At 37.2% G+C, this 20,247-nt stretch overlaps 1 protein-coding gene across 1 annotated transcript in view; it reads left to right on the top strand.

The window, feature by feature from the left end:
• Positions 1-20,247, top strand: part of LOC128855070 (DNA-binding protein RFX2) — a 75,789-nt gene that overhangs the window by 48,696 nt on the left and 6,846 nt on the right. Inside the window, exons 5-10 of the mRNA XM_054089670.1 lie at positions 15,057-15,141; positions 15,254-15,464; positions 15,553-15,717; positions 15,967-16,410; positions 16,501-16,803; positions 16,904-17,218. Of these exons, the coding sequence (XP_053945645.1) occupies positions 15,057-15,141; positions 15,254-15,464; positions 15,553-15,717; positions 15,967-16,410; positions 16,501-16,803; positions 16,904-17,218 (1,523 nt within the window). The remainder of the gene's footprint in view (positions 1-15,056; positions 15,142-15,253; positions 15,465-15,552; positions 15,718-15,966; positions 16,411-16,500; positions 16,804-16,903; positions 17,219-20,247) is intronic.

Genomic DNA, 20,247 nt, shown 5'->3' on the forward strand with positions numbered 1-20,247 from the left:
GTTAATGGAAACATGCCTCATACGTCTGGTGTGACGGTACCTGTGATAATGTTGCTGACATTTTGATTTTAACCTCATTAAATAAATAAGGAGAAAAAAACTGCTTTACAAATATTTATTTTTACTTGTATATCTCAAAACCTAAGTTATCGCCCTCTTATACAATATAAAATTATATAGCAGCTCCAAAACAAAGTGCATACCATATTAAAATTATTCCACTTATAATAATATTGCTTTTTACTTATCCGTCTGAAAAACTTAATTAGTAACCCTCGTACATAAAAATTTTTTATAGCTTTAAAAAGACATACCGCATTCAAATTATTCACATTATAAAAAACATTTGGTTCTACTTATCTAGCGCAAAACCTAAGTAGTAACCGAATGTCCGTATTCAAATTATTCACATATGTATATGAGGTATGTTCAAAAAGTATCGAGAATTTTGAATTTTCGCAGGTTACATGTATTCGAATTTCGATTTTTTTGTGGCGATATGTTGGTACTCATGTCTCACACTCATGAGGACGAGTTCGGCCATTTTGAATGTTCAGTTAATTCTTGACAGCTGCCTTACTTGCACGCGTTGCGGCTCGTCATCGATTTTTACCTATTCAAAAAGATGGATCAAAGAACCCGTAGCAAATTTTGTGTGAAAAACGAAATTAAGTGCGCGGATGCATGTTGACCGTGTCATACGGAGAAGCTACTTTGGACCAAAGCAACGTTTATCGGTGGTACAAAATGTTCTCAGAAGGCCGAAAAGATGTGAACGACGAAAAGCGTGCCCAACGCCCGAGCACTTCAACAACAGACGAAAAAATTGATGAAATAAAGAAAATGGAATTGGCCAATCGTCGAATAACCGTTAGAGAAGTTGTTGAGGACCTAGGCATATCGATTGGCTCGTGCCATTCGATTTTTTCAATGATTTGAGCATGAGACGGGTCGACGCAAAATTCGTACCAAAACTGCTCAATTTCGACCAAAAGCAGCATCGCATGAACATTGCTAATGAGATGTTGGACTCTGTCCGCGATGACCCAAATTTGCTCCAGAGGGTCATAACTGGTGATGAATCGTGGGTTTATGATTATGACGTAGAAACCAAAGCTCAATCATCTCAACGGAAGCTGCTGCACGAACCAAGACCGAAAAAAGGGCGCCAAGTTCGGTCGAATGTAAAAGTTTTGCTTACCGTTTTCTTCGATTGCAGGGGCGTTGTGCATCATGAGTTATTGCTACAAACGGTCAATAAGGAATATTACCTGCAAGCTATGCTCAATTTGCGCAAAGCAATCCGCCAGAAACACCCGGATTTGTGGAAGAACAAAAACTGGCTCTTGCATCACGATAACGGCCCTGATCGTTGCTTCTGCGCCACTTTTTGGCCAAAAACAACACCGTATTCCCCAGATCTGGCCCCCTGTGACCTTTTCTTGTTCCCGAAGCTGAAGAGGCCCATGAAAGGACGACGCTACGCTACGATTAACGAGATAAAAGGCGGCATCGAAGGAACAAGATAAAAAAAATGATTTTTTGAAAGGACGACGCTACGCTACGATTAACGAGATAAAAGGCGGCATCGAAGGAACAAGATAAAAAAATGATTTTTTGAAGGGCTTCTTCGAAGATTGGAAAAAATGTTAGTACAAGTGCATAATATCTCATGGGGATTACTCTGAAGGGGACAAAATAGATATTAATGAATAAATAAATAATTTTTTGAAAAAACACAAAATTCGCAATACTTTTTGAACACACTTCGTATGGCCCCATACCAAAATGCATGCCTTATTCCTTTTATTTAAATTAGTTTTTAAGTTCTTCCCCCTATGAAGCATATTATGAAGTTTCGCTGTTGTTGTTGTAACACTTGTACAATTTTGGTGAAAGATGTTAAAGTGACAGTCTTCTGCCGAATATAAATCTACTTCGTTCCCTGCGATTCGAACTTGGAAATTTCAGGCAAAGAGTTTGGCGTTATTCGCTTTTTATTGATTTCTGTAAAATTTAAATTCGCAGATATAGACATTTTTTTTAATTTTATTAATTTTGGAAGTTTCTTCATTCATTAACTCTCTAATTCCCAAGCCAAATTGAGTCGAAAATTTGTTTTTATTAAATTTCTGTATGGTGTCGAGCAATACATATTGAAGTGAGTACTAATATAAACCTATTAACATGTAACATAAAAAATTAAACAAAGCCTTTAAGACTAAATTAAGTAATTATTCTTCATAATCAATACGATTTGAATTGCTATCAATTAATTTTTTTTTAATCCAAAAAAAGTTATTCGTAGAAGCACCTGAACCCATCGTCTGTTTTTTGGAAAATCTGGTCATGTTGAAACGATACCACTAAAGAAACCTAACTTAAATCAATCAGTTCTGAGTGGAAAACAGCCATTTGTTTGCCAGAAGTTTTGAGAGAATTAATCGGCTCAGAAAATAAACTTTTTGGTCACTAAAAATAGCGAATTAATAAGCCATTCGCCTTACAGCCCTGATTTGGCACCCAATGATTTTATTTTGTTCCTGCATTTCAAAAGTAAAATGCGAGTACAACTTTTTTTTAGCACTGGAAGAAGCTGTTGAAGCCTTTGAACAACTCGTTTTGGAAGTATCCCCTTCTGAGTGGCAAAAGTGCTTTAAAAATTGATTCAAGCGAATGTAGAAGCATATTGACCCCCAAGAAGAATTTTCTGAAAAAAGCCATATTCATTATTCTTTTCCAGTGTTTCCATTATTGGGTGGACTATATAAAAGGCTACCCACGTATTTCTCCTTTATATAGGTAATTGATTTCATTATATTCAGAATAATATTTGTCAGTGCAAGAGATGATAGTATGAGTAATAGGAACCAGCCAAATAATATATGTTTTGCCCGACAATGTACGAACACTTGTGCTCGCTGTAACGAGGTCAATTCATTTTTTTACAATATTCGCAATTTTTTCATACAAAATTTTTTTCGTAATTTTTTATAAAAATATGGTTAAAAAAACGGTACAAAAACCTGATAAGTCACTAAACTGTGTACAAAATTTAACAAATTAAAAAAAAAAATTAATTAAAATGTTCAACTTTTTAATCAGAATTTGTAGAAAACATCTGGGTATGCAGTTTTATAGCCCATTAAATTTTTATAGCCAATAAATATAGCTTCAAAAATTGCGTTGATTTTTGACAATTTTTTATTGATGGTATTGCGCATTTTCTTCTATCAAATCTTTTCTAAATATTCAGGTACAATACTGCTATGTGCCTCATTTAAATTGAATTAAAATATAATCCGATCGGATAAAAACCACACCCAGTTTTTAATACTGAATTTCGATTCTTCCATCTGATGCTGTCTATGAGTTTGTTTGATTCCAGAAGTTAGATTTTTACTACAATAATATGTGCGCGGTATATAAAATTCGGTCCACACTGCGTTTAGATTCCCTTACTTGTTTTGATTGAAGTTGAACAGTTAAGATTAATGGATATTTTTGTATTAAAAATAGGTGTTAGACAAAGTAACATAGAAGATAAAGCCCACGTCTTTGTTACTTTAGAATAACTTTGGAGTAAAAAGAAAAACATTTGTACTCCGGTTATCTGCAGGTGACACTGAGAACTGAAGAATTAAATCCAAACTTCCAACCACGCAGTCCAATTAAATTTACGTTGAAATTGCACTTTCATCTTAGACCGTATTAAAATATTTTTAAAGCTATTTAAACCACAACATAGGTGACCATAACATCCTAAATACCACAAACCAAACGATATAAAAATACATCATAAAATAAATTACATAGTTACATACCTATACTTGAAAACAAGAACAGCTCAAACAAAATGGAAAAGAAGAGTATAAAATGCGAATTTAAAAGTGAGCTTCAAACAAAAACAGCAGGTGATAAGCATGTATACGTAAGACTATGTATATGTATATGCATGTGTGTGCATGTATGAATGTGAGAGTACCTCGTACCACCCACACACATTCGCATTGCAAAAATTTCATAATTCGGCACATTTGGCATTATGCCACTTATTATTTAGTGGCGCTTTCAGGCTTTACGGTTGGCTGAAATGTCAAGCAAGAGAACGTTGCATATCGCCACCAGCTATCAGCCACCGTTAGCCCGGAAACAAATCTCACAACTCGGGGTTGAAACACCACACATCTGTTGTTGCTCTGACAACACCATGCAACAAGCAGCGGAGTGAAAAAGAAAAGAGATCGAGTAGCGCTGACAACTGAATACAAACACATATCCACACAGCAACGCGGCAACGCGGCACAGATGCTGTAAATCCAATACAGTTACGTATATGATGTGCCTGTGTGTATGTGTGTGTTTGTACGTACATTAGTTGCAGGGGGAGGCGCTTACCATGGCGCGCGCACAACGGTCACATCGGATTGGTCGATTGTATGGTATTTTAGGTTGCCAGCAACCCACATCCAGTCAACGATGTGGTGGCGCATAGTGGATGGGCGCTAGATATGGTGGTGATACCAGAGGATGGCAATTTAAGGCTCCAAGTGACCTCTTTGGATTGACGGATTGTTATAAATGTTGACGTTTTTGCTACGCGCAGCTAATAACTCCGCTGCCAGCATTCACTGCCGTCATGATTATCCTGGAATTAGCTGCGTCGACGCAGAGCAAAGAACTGCTAACGCAGAATGCTGCATAACAAAAATCCATTAAAATAAACAACTCACCAAGCAATCGTTCAAATACTTATTTTTGTGTCTGTATTATTTTTCTTGGAGATTGGAGAAGGATGAAACTATCAGCATGAAGTCTCGGTGTGCGCCGCTGCTGTTACCGTTAAGCAGTGCGTATACGCAATCTGATATTTCGCAGCCTATTTGTATTGTTCACTTCCATACATACATACATACATACATATGTGGGTATGAAAGCTTCTGTGCGTTGAACTAAGATGTGCAGGCTGTGTAATGGACAACCAGCTGCAATGTACTCGTATTGGTGGCAGGAGGAATTTTAGCTCATATATAATAAAAAGGTAAAAGGTGGTTGACTACAAGCGGCCTTGTTGGTTGGTTGGTTGGTGGTGATGGCAGTGGTAGGAGTTTTGCAAACCGTTGAGCTTGGCCTTGTCGATAGATGGGGGTGGTGTAAACACGTTGAAAATCATAACGCACATAGCGCCCTTCGTCGTCGCTGACCGAAAAGCATCACCATCACCACCAAGAGCTGAACCTTATAAACACTTCACCCTCGCAAAAATCTCATTGCCGTCGTCGTCGTTGTTGTTGATGTTACTTTGCCGTCGTCATTAATATCGGAGGCTTATTGCTAGGATAACATTTGAGTTTGGTTTCAGTTGTAATTCTACCGTTCATCGTCGCCGTTGTTGTGAAACGTTGTTAGCGCACATCTCCAAGGTTGCTAGGCGCTAGTGTACTAGTCATCTAACCAAACGCTCTCTCCTAGAATTCATTATGTGCTTGGAAAGAGGGCATCACCGTTTTTCGCATTCGCCGACTACTCGCGCTGTTCACCTACCGTATTTCTGCATTTCTGTAAACTGATGCGCCCGCTAGCATCGAAAGTGGACGCTCCCGGCAGTGTGTAACTTTCACTCTCTATTGGACACTCGAATCTACCACACCTTGTCGACATTGACATCGTCATCGCCATCATAACTGCCATCATCAAACAGCATTGCCAACGTCAACCTTCACAATATCTCCTCATATAAAATTCGGGAGTGTTCTTAGTAGTTGTATGCAATTCGTTTTAGTCGAACGTTCGGTTAATCAGTCGGACCTTCGGTCGGTCGGTCGGTCGACCAGTGAATCGGTTGATTGGGGTCGTATAGGTCAGACAATCGGACGTTATCTTATCATAAGTACACTGTCGTTGTCAGTGTCACCGTCACTGGCACTGGCAGTGTCACTATCACTGTCGCTATCGTTGGAACGTTACTCCCCTTTTTCTCTATGCCGTGACGCCTTACGTTCGATACATACTCGTACATCAATTGCACTTCCTATGTGTTGTTATGCTCCGGTTTCCTAGTTTCGTAATTGGTATTTTCCGCTTTAGGAGCTGATATCAATTTCGGTCGTTACTATTAGTAATGTCGCTGGTGTCTACCATAAATTTGTGTCATTGAACTAGTGAATCGTTGTGTTCTTTGAATACGTGTATGTATATATGTATGTAAGTGTATTTATGTATACATTGCCGGATATTTATAATAATTCTACGTGGAAAGCCTGAAGATGTTAAAGGCTCTATTTACAACCCACAATCCAAAAGTTTCCGTTACTGTTGGACACTATCAGTTAAAAAACAAAACAAAAAGTGCATCTTCTGCTCGTCATTCGTTTAAAATACCGGTTTGTGCTACATTACATTAAAAAAGGCACATTAGCTGCATTTGGTATAGCCCTTCGCTGTGTATCAGCCGTTTCAATTGAGGGAGTGAAAATCGTGACGAATGCATTCGAGACTTTCTTTGGAGCATTCACAGCGTCACTTGCAACATTTGAATACCTCACCAAATTATCAGATTTTGGACAAGTGTCGCTGCAAAGTTCATCACCTGCACAACAATTGTCATCAGCAAATATTGCAACCTCCCGCACAACAACCACCACAGTTGCCACCACAATTCCATTTTCAACAACAGTCACAGATTCCCCATCATCTGCACCACCATCACCATCATCATCATCATCACCACCAAACATTTGTGGCTACAGCATCTAGTTTTTCCGCTAGTTCTTCATCGTTTTCCGCATCTTCGGCATCATCACTATCTGCGACATCTTCAAGCATGTACCGGCGACATAATAACCTCTCCTACTGTGGTGGTAAATACATACATATACATATGCATAGCTTAATACTATTTACTATATAAAATAATAGTTAAAGAAATTTCGATAAAAAAATCGAAAAAAATTATAAAGTCAAATCAACATTAAAAATGTAAGCTGATTAGCTTCAAGACAGTGAGGAAGCCGTGGATAGAGGGAGTGAGCTTCAGCGTGAACTAGTTGGGGGAGTTTATTAATTGAGCTAACGTATGGCCTATTAGCACGCACCAACCTACTTAAACATTGGCACATGTTACCTACTAATGATTTAATACTTTGCAAGTTCTCAAATTACGCAAAAAATTCGACTATTTTTGTACTTTGCACTTTATTGCAATAAAATTGGAAGGGTTATAAAACTCCATAGCAAAAATTATTCTAAAAATTCCGATTGACAAGTTAGAAATTTTTGAGAAACTTTGCGGAGTTTTCATAATTTTTGCACGAAGAAAAAAAAACCGATTCATATGATGTACAATGAGTTCAAATTTTATAAAAAACTAATGGAAGCAAAATAAACAAATCGAAACTATGATCCATCACTGCGATGCTTTGAATGCTCAAAAACTCACATGATCGTGCCGATGTGGTAGAGTGAGAGCTTGCATTGTTGTGGTGGAGAATGATTCGTCTTCTGTGATTGGTTTCCGTTATTTTTCCGAACATTTCAAACAAAATAATTTTTCGATCTACGTTGGTCTAATGGCACGGTGGCGACCTGTCCAATTTTACCGAAAAAACAGGCTGTCAAAAAACTTTTTTTGGATAGGTAGGCTCAGTCCTTCAGCTTGCGCAGGAAAATAGCTTTTCTGCTTTAACACGCTGAGATGAAAGTAACAGACAGTGAAATAGGTAGATATATCCGGTTGCGCTTTCAAAAAATTATTCTCTACATTGTATACAATTGTAAATAATGCTGTTTCCAAATAGTGTTCTGACTAATCTTCAATTTCTCGGCAGTGGAATAAGTGCTCACATGCCGATCGATTCGACTCGAGGATTTTCATAATTTTATCGACATCTTCGACGTGTATATTAGCTGAAAGAAAGTATAGGGTGCGCCATGTAAAATTTGCTTTTTGAATCGGCTATAAAAAAAACTAATCATTATTTTTTCAAACTTTTTTTTTATTTTGAAGATTGAACATTGTCATTTATGAATGAAAAATAATATCGTTCAAATGACTGCCACGACTATCTTTACAGTAGGCCATTCGATCAACCCAATTTTTAAACACATTTTCGATTGTTTGGGCTCCAATTTCATGAATGGCAACTTCGATTTCGAGTTTTGAAGCATCAATCGTCTCTGGATGGTTCGCATAGCACGGCTCCCCACAAAATATAGTCCAACGGGCTTAAATCACAGCTCCAAAGCGGCCAATTGATATCGGAATTTCGGCTGATTATTCGGTTTTCAAAAACGGTTGCCAAAAGTTCGAGTGTAACTTTAGCAGGGTGACAGGTTGCACCGTCCTGTTGAAACCAAATGTCGTCCATGTCATCCTCTTCAATTTTTGGAAACAACTCGTTGAGCATATCACGGTAACGCTCGCCATTTACTGTAACCGCGGCTCCTCGCTCATTTTCGAAAAAAATGGCCCGGCATATAGCGCCCATTTCGTAAATGTCAAACCTTTAACACTAGAACTACGAAGATTTACCATATACCTATTTCAACTGACCGGTTTTTTTGTTTAACTACACAAAACAGTAGAAATTTAGATATAAAACTAAAAATTCATAAGATAATTAAATTTTCAAGCAAAAGAAACATATTTTATTCATTTATTGTAATTACATAACATAAAAAACAAAATTACATAACATAGAGATTCTATGTACTACAATTTTTACATATTAAAAGTTTTTTAAAAGTACATTTGCCACAAACATACTTTTGGCAACGAGCACAGATATTTGCGGATTTATTCTCATTGCATAAACCTATTTGACAAGTTTTTCGTATGTTCAAATTTTCAGGACTCTTCAAGGGGTTGTTCAAGTATTCCAGGTCCGATGAGTCTTCATGCTTTCCTGAAAGTTCTTCTGCTAATTGAAACAAAAAATTTTTTCTTGATATATTTTCTCCAGTTGTTTCGTTGTACAGAATCCATGCATTTATTGCAGCTAAGTCGAGAATATTGAAGAATAGTTGCAGAGGCCATCTTCGTGATCCTGACTTCACACTATACTTCCTGGGCATTTGATCGGCAACATCTACTCCGTATTTAGTATTGTTATAAAATTTTATAGTTTCAGGCATCTTTTTTTTATCTTCTTCAATGCTAACTGAATTATGTTTCGTACTCAGCTGATCTTCACTCTCATCGGAATAGGGCGGAAATCTTACTCTTTTTCTTTTACATACCTTGAGTTATTTCTCCTCTTCACTATCACTGGATACATAGACTTTCTCTTTATCAAACCGGACCGCTGAAATATTTGTTGATTTGCAGACAACTTCGGATATATCTTCGCATATATTTGTTATATCTTCAAGAAATTTTGTTTTTTTCGAATGTGACGCCATTTTCAGGGTAATAACTTCTAACTGAAAACTATAATTTTATTTCCCTTTCTAATAATGAAAAAAATATTCAATCAGAAACCACTTACAATGTATGCAAGAATAATGTGACATTATAAAGAAATATAAAAAATATTAAATTTATTGTCATTTGCAACTATACACGGTAAGTAAGAATACTAAATTGAAATGTTTATATGCTGCGATTTATGATAACTTATCAGTATAGGGGTTACAGACTGACTGTAGAAATTGTATTCATATTACGGATTTAGTATAACTGTATATACCATATTACAGTTATACAAATTTTCGCATAATATATGGAAAACGCAAAATCTTTGAATTCCGGGAATTTTCCATATTCAAAAAGAATATTTCAAGAATATACAAAAAGTATTCATGATATTTTTATAACCGATCAAAATTACCGGTTCGTATATTTAGGTATAACACATAGTTAACTCTGAAAATTGGAAGCGTAAGAACAAAATAATCTATAATATTATTCGATACACAAATTTAATAAAAATCATGACATTATCGAAAAAAATTTAATTGGAATATTTAAGAGGAAATGGGAATTAAATGTTCCAACCGGTCATTTTGACCGGTACGTAGTTCTAGTATTAAGTAAATTATGAACACATTTGACATGTCATTTGTGTTACCATTCGAAAAAAAAAGGTGGTTCAAAAAAAACGCTATATGGCCAACCTTTTTTTAAAACCACCGCTTTGCCGCTGAATTCGTTACTGTTGGATTCATTAACAGCTCAACAACAAACAGCTTGCATCTGCTTTTCTCCTACGTCGTAGTGGCACTGAAGAATGCATAGCATTTTCTGTTTTCCCTCCCAGTTTTGGAACGCTGTAACACACTATCTTCACCAACCCGCAAATTGTCAAAGAACTTTTATGTGGCGTGAGTTTTAAATCGCCTTATGATTAGTTTTTCAACAAGAACTTTCGTTTTACAAAGCAAAATAAAACAGAATTTAGATAAAAATGATTCAAGTTTTGTGTGTACTAGAAAGAGCAATTATAATAAAATAGAGTCGTTAATCACGGCACAAATTTTGAGTTTTAAAACTACAATCGAAACAATTGGTTTTGCATAGACTCTGTCTTTAACATAGCCCTACAAAGATGAATCTAGTGGGGTTAGATCGCCTGATCGGTGCGGTCAATTAACAGCTAAATTCCGTTAAATTACGCGATCGGGAATCCACTTGTCCTATTGAATCCACTTGTCAGTCATATCCATATAATCCATCAAAGGCCAAAATTCAATTGTTAACATTTCTCAGTAGTGTAATCCACTGACCGTAACCAAATAGCGCACCAATCAGTCAGTGACATGTTGTACATGCAAAGGCTTCTCAACAATCGACCTATAATTTTCAGAATTCCTTGTTGACGTATCCAGACAAACGAAAATGAAAATTATTTCTTCAGAAAAACCAACAGCAATTCTTCTAATGAATTGAACGAATCTAGGAGCAAGGAAGGCTTCCGTCAAAGTAATATCCTAACACAAAATTCGCCATGTGGCACTCGCCAATTGACAAATTCGGATCTTCCTCAACGCTGCGGCTCTCTTGAATGACGGCCTCTCATTGGTGTTAGCAAATAATGTACCGAGCCAGTCGACTCAAATTTATCAACCATTTCTTAATAGCAGTCTCAGAAGAACGATTATGCTGGCCGAAAATATCACGAATTTTAGGAAATGTAACGCGATTACCGTTCGGCAATGCCTGGGTTCTAATTTTCGGGCATGTAATATCAAATTTTAGTAAAAAACTTTCTACAAGCGGTAGTCCCTCTGCAGACAATGGCAAACGTCCGAGTGTATTTCTGTCATGAAAAAAACTCCTCCTAAAAAATATCTGCCGTTCGGAATGGGCCTGCCATATGTGGAACAACATTAAGACGCACGCCACAAATAAGAGCTCCTCGTTCAGCCAAACACCCAAAAAGGGTGTAAGCGGCAATTATATATATTAAGTATATATAATTTATATTATACATATAACTCAATGAATTCAACTCCTATACCAGTTTGATCTTATATTCAAGCTAAGATCTTCTCACCAAATCTTTCGCGTATTAAACAGGCAGAGGCGCAGTAGTTGAGAACTGTGCACGTCGAATCCACAGCCTTGGCTCTTTTCTCATGCTCAGTTCTTCACTTACAGTGTGTGAAGTGGGGATAGGCATATATAAATAGATTTTTCGTGTTAGGTGCATGTCACACGTTCAATATATACTCGCAGTATTTTTGGATCGCAATACCAGGATGTTCAATAAGTTTTGCGGTTCGATAAGAAAAACACAATTTTATGTTTTGAAATACACTTTACATATTATTCAGTATAGCCTCCCTGAACATCAATACACTTATTCCAACGAGTTTCCCATTTATGAATTCCAGCACTGAAGTGAGAATCTGGAAGGGCTGCAAAATGCTGTTATGACCTCATCATTTGAGGTTTATGCAAACATAACAAAAAAAATTTAGGCTAGTAGCATCGAGCTCTCTTATCGAACTATAAAACTTATTGAACAACCTAGTATATTTTAGGAATTTTGAATAATTCATTTAGTTTTGCAACTATTGTTACTTTTATGAAATGTATATTGTATTTATTTTGTTTACATTTTTGTTTTACAACAACCCAAAGTGTGTAAATATTGTATATGTAATTATCTGAAAAAAATTTCAAATTTTTGGGGAAACATGGTGGAAATTACTTATAAAGTGTCTTAGATATCAGTAGTCAATAGTGCCTAGACGTGACCTTTTTTATGTTTGTTTTTATCTTTGGCATTTGTCGCCTACTTGAGGTGTACAATTTTGCACGATAGAACAACGCGTTAAAATTATTGCAACTTATTATGAAAAAGGTCGATCGAAGATAGAAAAAAATGGACGTTCTGCTGACAATACTGCTGCTGTAGTATAAAGTGTTGCTGAACAAACTCGATATCTCGACGTTCTCAACAATTAGGCTATTCTTATAACTCGAATCAAAATCTTATAAGACGGTTTTTTTTTAAACTGTTTTCAGTAAAAAAATTCACCACAACATTACTTTAAAAAAAATCAATTGAATATTACAATAAATATTATATATTACTCACCTGTAGAAGAAAACCTTATTTTACAAAATTAAAATCGATCACTCCGATAGCTTTTGACGTCATTTTTCATTAAAAATAGCAATAAGTGAAAGTAATACGATTTTATTTCTGCTAGATAACAATTATTGCTAAATTAAATGTTTAGATATTTTAGATATTTCTAATGAAGGATGGAAATTTTACAAAAAGAAGTCATGTTTTCTTCAATTTCTAGTTCACTCATCGTTCAGGAATTAGGAAAATTAATCACGAAATAATCAAAATAATTATTCCTCATATGAATCGCAGTTAGCGCAACATTCTTCTAAAGCTTGGTAGAAAAGACGTTCGGTTGATGGCCGGTATTATTAAAAGACACAACCCATGGGGTCAGCATATGACCACAATTGGAATCATTGAGGACCCGACTCGCCTATCTTGCTTAGGGAAGGCGGATAGCATTGAGCATATTCTCTGTAAGTATCCTCCCTTTGCTAGAGCAAGGCTACGAACTTTGGGTTCCGATGTCATGAGAACGAGTAATATTCGTTGCCTCAAACTGAAAGATACTTTCAGATTTACCATTTACTGTGTCACTTCTCTACTTTCGTCCTTGTCTATCTACCCTTTTACTTTCCAGAGCTTTGAATACAATGGGCTTTTTAGCCTGAGTGTTTTAGGAGTTACCATTCTCTCGGGGTCCCCCTTTTTGGATGTTTGGCCGAGCTGCTCCTCCTATTTGTGGCGTGCGTCTTGATGTTGTTCCGCAATTAGAGGGACCTACAGTTTCAAGCCGGCAGATATTTTTTATGGGGAGCTTTTTCATGGCATAAATACAATCGGAGGTTTGCTATTGTCTGCCGAGGTGCAACCGCTATTAGAAAAAACTTTTTTTTAATTTTGGTGATTCACCGAGATTCGAACCTACGTCCTCTCTAAATTCCGAATGGTAGTCACGCTCTAACCCATTCGGCTACGGCGGCCGCGCTTCGGTGCTTATTGGCTCGCCTTTTTCCAATTTCAATTCCTCACAAAACCCTGCGATGTGAAGACGAATGCTTGCACTTTTTGTAAACAAATTTTTTTGTATAAGTTGGATTTTCGTGTATCTTCTGACTGCCTGCTGTGTGATTTTTGCAATGCCTAGTAATTCTAAAAAATGTTTTTCTACGCACAGCACTCCGCACACCAACTTGCCACGTCTTTTCTATACTACTGTCTTGTAACATATCTGGCCCAGTAAATTAGCGCAGTACTGACTGTTCATTGTAGTCCCCTTAGCCAAGTAATCAATTGATAAAATTCCCCACGGTCCCAGTGAATGAGTAACCATAATTTTCGACTCAGATTTTTCCACTTTGAATTTCTTCCCATCCAAATTTCATCAACGGCCACAACGCGATTGCGAATTTCGTCCAAATCGCACTGAAATAATTCCAAAAAATCTTTTCCACTCTCCTCTCGAATCGTCACTGCATGCCGTTTTTTAGTAGTCTGTACCTCTTTTTCTATCTATCATAATTTAACTTTTCGATCGGCCAGTAATAGTTTTTTAACTTTATGGATATATTTTTCGGTCAGTACTATCACATCATTTCCTTGTTGAAATATATTAGCAGAGCTCATTTTTTTATCATTGCATATATAGGGTGGGCCATGTAAAATTTGCTTTTTGAATCGGCTATAAAAAAAACTAATCAATATTTTTTCATTTTTTTTTTTTATTTTGAAGATTGAACATTGTCATTTATGAATGAAAAATAATATCGTTCAAATGACTGCCACGACTGGCTTTACAGTAGGCCATTCGATCAACCCAATTTTTAACTTCGATTTCGTGTTTTAAAGCATCAATCGTCTCTGGATGGTTCGCATAGCATTTGTCCTTAACGGCTCCCCACAAAAAATAGTCAAACAGGCTTAAATCACAGCTCCGAGGCGGCCGATTGATATCGAAATTTCGACTGTTTATTCGGTTTTCAAAAACGGTAGCCAAAAGTTCGAGTGTAACTTTGACAGTGTGACAAGTTGCACCGTCCTGTTAAAACCAAATGTCGTCTATCTCATCCTCTTCAATTTTTGGAAACAACTCGTTGAGCATATCACGCTAACGCTCGCCATTTACTGTAACCGCGGCTCCTCGCTCATTTTCGAAAAAAAATGGCCCAATGATGCCGCCAGACCAAAAAGCTGCGACGTCTGGTGAATTATGTGAAGGGCTGTGCAAAATTTCAAAACGATTAGTTCAGAAGTTGAGTTATGGCGTACACGGAAAAAACAAGTTTTAGAAAAACGCGCCGCTATAGAGTAGTCATAGAAACCCGGCTGGGTTTCAAGTACTCATAACCCAAACACTCAAATACTCACAACTGCGTCAAGTTTGTTATCATCGACTCGAAATTTGTACACAATAACTATATTCTTAAAATATTATACATTAAATACAAAAAATGCAAAACGAAGTTTAAATACCTACCACCCTGCCTAAGTCTGTATGATGAAAGTACATTTTTTTCTTCTTTTTTTACTCCACAGTTTCGGCACAGGATGCTGGTCAGAACTATCAAGTGCAATATGTGGATACAGAACTGTATCACGGCAATTCCAGTCAAACACAAATGTAAGTGAAAACTCGCACTAACACAGCAACTCGTGTGCATACCTAATAGATATGTGTGTATGTATGTGAAACAAAATTAAGTGAACTACATGAATTTTATTTTCAAATATAGGACATACCCTTTTTGTCCAGTCGGTGACTATCAAACAAATGGCCAAACCTACTATTCAGCGGCGGCAGCTAGCAATTATGCAACCGCATCGGTTGCAAACACCCCAACCACACACGGCTCGTCATTGCCATATTTGGTGCCGGTGGAGGAAGGATTATTGCTCAATACATCGTCCCAATCTCACAGTCGGGACTCTCCGCATAGCTTAACGGTAATTACCCAAAACTAATAAATTTTAGCAAACTATAAAAAAGAATGTTGAGCATCTATGCATATGTACATATTTATTGTATTTGTAGGAAGTGGCTTATATACAAGAAGCGCATAGTACGCCGCAAACGCCCACTTCTACAACAACAACCAACTCTATAAGTGGCGGTAGCATCGGCACTGGAGGTGGTGGTGCATCGCCAGACAGCGAACAAAGTGGACTCGGCACCACAAACAAAGTAGCTTCGGCGACGGTAAGCTTCATAAATATGTATATGCACACCTTCCCATTTTGTCCATATTACTATGAATTCAATTGAGAAATCCCTACGCAAATTTTCTCAAATTATATGCGAAATTTGTTGATGGATATCTATAGCCAATTGCAATTCGATGGAGTTCTAGTCAAACATTTAAATTCCTATTCACATTTCTGTCTCTTTCCTGCTCGTTTAACTGTGCATTCTTTGATACTGGTGGGGTGGCTGCTGCTGCTGCTGCAGATCAAATGGTTGTCACGTAACTACGAGACGTCTGACGGTGTCAGTCTACCCCGTTCCACGTTGTACAATCATTACATACAACACTGCAACGAGAATAAATTGGAACCGGTGAATGCTGCGAGTTTCGGCAAACTAATTCGTTCGGTGTTCTCTGGCTTGCGCACACGTCGTTTGGGCACACGCGGGAATTCCAAATATCACTACTATGGCATACGCATCAAACCAGATTCTATATTGAACCACATGATGGACGAAAAGCCGACGTATTCAACACATCCCGGAAATGGCATTCCAGGTAGCATTGGGAATTCAACCTCCGGTGGTGGTATAGTTTCGTCTAGCGGTGCCGGTGGTAGCGGCGTTAGTGGCAATATGTCGCACCATGGAAATCGTAGTGTAAAGAAAATAAGTTTCAAACCAGAAACTTATGAAACTTGTGCACAGGTAAATTTCTTGTCGATTAGAATTATATTAAAAACTCCAAGAAAGTATGATTATTTTTTAATTTATCTACATAAATATTATTATTAACAGTATTTGGGCGATGGCGCTGGTGCGATTCCCTCATTTCCTACAATCGAATTGGATCACAACTACAACAGTGAGCTTACGCAGGAGGATGTGGAAACATTTCGTGTCATGTACCGTGAACACTGCGAGTCCTTTTTGGATGCTGTACTCAATCTAGAGTTCAGTGCCATTGAGTATCTATGGCGAGATTTTTGGCGTGCCGCTGACAACAACAATCTGGACGAATGTGAAGAGGAAAAGTATCTGAGCAAGGCAAAACTGTATTTGCTTTGCCATTGCGCAGAAGTGCAAAAGTTTATTAAGGAGGTGAGGTGGTGATTTCATGATTCTACTTCTGCACTGTACAATAGAAATACTAACTCCCCTCTGTTTTCTTGTGTCTGTATACGTTTGTATGCATCATTAGGTGGACTACCAATTCTATCAAAATATGGTTGATGTTATCATTCCCGATGTGCTGCGCTCCATACCGAATGCTTTAACACAAGCCATTCGTAATTTCGCCAAAAACCTGGAGCTTTGGTTGTGCGAGTCTATGGTTGGTGTTCCCGAACGTTTGGTACAAATAAAATCAGCAGCGATATCGGCTTTTTGTCAAACATTGCGACGGTATACATCCCTCAATCATTTGGCACAGGCTGCGCGTGCAGTTCTGCAGAATAGTTCGCAAATTACTCAAATGCTCAACGACTTAAATCGAGTAGACTTCCATAATGTGCAGGTTAGTAAAAAACAATAGTTAATTTTAAAAGTGAACGAGCACTAGTCGACAAAATGGCGTTTTTTTTGTTAGAACTGCTCATAAAAGTCGACCTTTAATTATAAGTGTTTCTCGATTTCATTTTGTATTTGGATAATTCACAATTGGCATATCCAATTTACTATGGTAACGCAAAAACAAAATGTATGCATTTATAACATAACAACATAGAATAGATATGGTTTAGAACAAAAAATATATGGTTTTCATATTATTTATTTCTTTATTCTTTATTCAAGCGCTTTGGCATAAACAATATTTTTTGTTTTCCTATTTGTTTTTGAGTAAATATAAAATATAAATTGAAAATCAGGAAAAAAAAGATTGTTTTTAAAATTCAAATCATCGCAAATGAATAACTAAAAAAACAATCGTCTTTTTTCCTGATCATCCATGAATTTTTCGTTTCAATTTATATGTTTTATTAAGCATTGGAGTTTTTTAACCATTATCCATTTATATTTTTCAAAAAAAAAACGAAAACAATTTTTTTTTCCACGAACACATAATTTCATTTCAACATTCGGATTTCACATTAAATTCTCAAATTTCGTAAGAAATTATTCACTGTTCCAAAATCCACTCCAAAAAAACTCACAAAAAATTTGTACACTTTGCACTTACGTCTTCTCCTTATGGCGTCCAAATCAGAAAGAAATATTGACACATTGTAACTCACACTGTCAATTTGAGAGTTCAGTTCCGCCCCAAGCGTTAGAAAAGTAAACGGCATTATGGCTGGTTCAAAAGAACGCTGTACGCGTTGCCGGAGTTCCGAATTACAACCAAACTTTACGAAATTCATTTTCAATACTTACTTAACAATGTGCGTAAGTTTGGTTTAATTCGGTGCAAAGACACGGCGGGTCCACGTTTTGGCATATATTGCGAGACCCTAGACATCAATAGGTATGAAAATTACCCCGTATTAAAGCACTTATCAACAGCTTCAATTTGATATCCATATTGTACAAACACATTCTAGGGTCCACGTTTTGGTCTCTATCCCGAGACCCTAGTCACGGAGCGGCATGAAAAATACTCTGAACTAAAGCATTCACCATTCGGACGACATGACCCAGCCAACGTAGCCGCTGGATCTTTATTCGCTGCGCTATGTCTATGTCGTCGTAAAGCTCATACAGCTCATCGTTCCATCGTCTGCGATATTCGCCATTGCCAACGTGCAAAGGTCCAAAAATCTTACGCAGAATCTTTCTCTCGAACACTCCAAGCGTCGCTTCATCGGATGTTGTCATCGTCCACGCTTCTGCGCCATACGTTAGGACGGGCATGATGAGAGTCTTGTAGAGTGTTAGTTTTGTTCGTCGAGAGAGGACTTTACTGCTCAGTTGCCTACTTAGTCCAAAGTAGCACTTGTTGGCAAGAGAGATTCTACGTTGGATTTCAAGGCTGACATTGTTATCGGTGTTAATGCTGGTTCCTAAATAGACGAAGTCTTTTACAACCTCGAAATTATAACTGTCTACAGTGACGTGGGTGCCGATACGCGAGTGCGCCGACTGTTTGTTTGAAGACAGGAGGTACTTCGTTTTGTCCTCAAACGCTCCGGCTTTGAAAGTATTCGATGCGGTACCAGCTGGTGGTAGCAGAGGAAGGGGGCGGCCTCCTCTGCGTTGGAAAGATCAGGTGGAGAAGGACTTGGCTTCACTTGGTGTGTCCAACTGGCGCCGGTTAGCACGAGAAAGAAACGACTGGCGCGCTTTGCTAAACTCGGCCAAAATCGCGTAAGCGGTTATAGCGCCAATCAAGAAGAAGAAGAAAGCATTCACCAACAGCTTCCATTTGATACCCATATTGTACATACACATCCGAAGGTTACCCGGGTCCACGTTTTGACCTATATCTCGAGCCCTATTTCCAAAATAAAATATAGTCCATGTTACTCGTGGATGATGTAGCTTTCGAATGGTGAAAGAATTTTTAAAATCGGTCCAGTAGTTTTTGAGCCTATTCATTACAACCAAACAAACAAACAAACAAAGTTTTCCTCTTTATAAAATTAGTAAGGGCGAATGAGGAGTTTTGAGACGGGTTTTGTTTTTGGACCCGTATTACTCAAAATCTTAATATTCTGCATATGTCAACGATGGAATCTTTAGTCAATGAATACTGGAAGCTATTGGTATGGCCTATTTAACAAAACTACAATTTTCCTTAAAATTAAAATTGTATATAATCATATAAAATATAATACAAAATACAAAAATGTGGGGAGTTGTGAGACACCATGGTTTAAATCAATAAAAATGACTTATTTTAGTTGTTAGTTCTTTATTAAGATGAAAAATAAAAAAGAAAAGACAATTGTTATAAAAAAGTGTATAAAAAATGCAATGCCATCAATCTGATGATTCGCAGTGAGAACATGTATAATAACCAGTTCGTAAATTGGCTCACTTTAGGTGCACAGCTCGATCGCATACATTGCAATGAATGGAGTTGTTTCTGCTTAACTTAAAACAATAAAAACTCAAATTTAACCAAAAATTTCATGATATATATACAAACAATGCATGAATATTGCGAGGTACTTATGAAAGATGCGTTAAAACGTCGAAAAAAATGGTGTCTCACAACTCCCCACATTTGTTGTCTTACAACTCCCCAAATCGTTTTTTTTTATAAATGGCCGCGTAGTCATAAACACATCGAACGTTCATGCCCAAGTGAATGTGTAAATTCAAAGCTAATAGGACAATTAATAATTTGTATGTATTAACATTTGCAATTCGCTTCAACAACTGATCGAATGTATCGCAAAACAAATGATGAAAAAAACTTACCGAGAAGTTCCAAAACACAGTAACTGGAGAGACGCGTCGAATGCGTGTAAATATGACCAATGCTAGCTGAAAAGTGAGATCGCATCGAGAACACTTGTTGACACTTAAAATCGAATGTAAACAAATGAATAATGCCGAACGGTAACAATGTCTCACAACTCCCCATTCTCCCCTATAGATTTA

Source organism: Anastrepha ludens, chromosome 2, assembly GCF_028408465.1.
Source record: "Anastrepha ludens isolate Willacy chromosome 2, idAnaLude1.1, whole genome shotgun sequence".
NCBI lineage: Eukaryota > Metazoa > Arthropoda > Insecta > Diptera > Tephritidae > Anastrepha > Anastrepha ludens.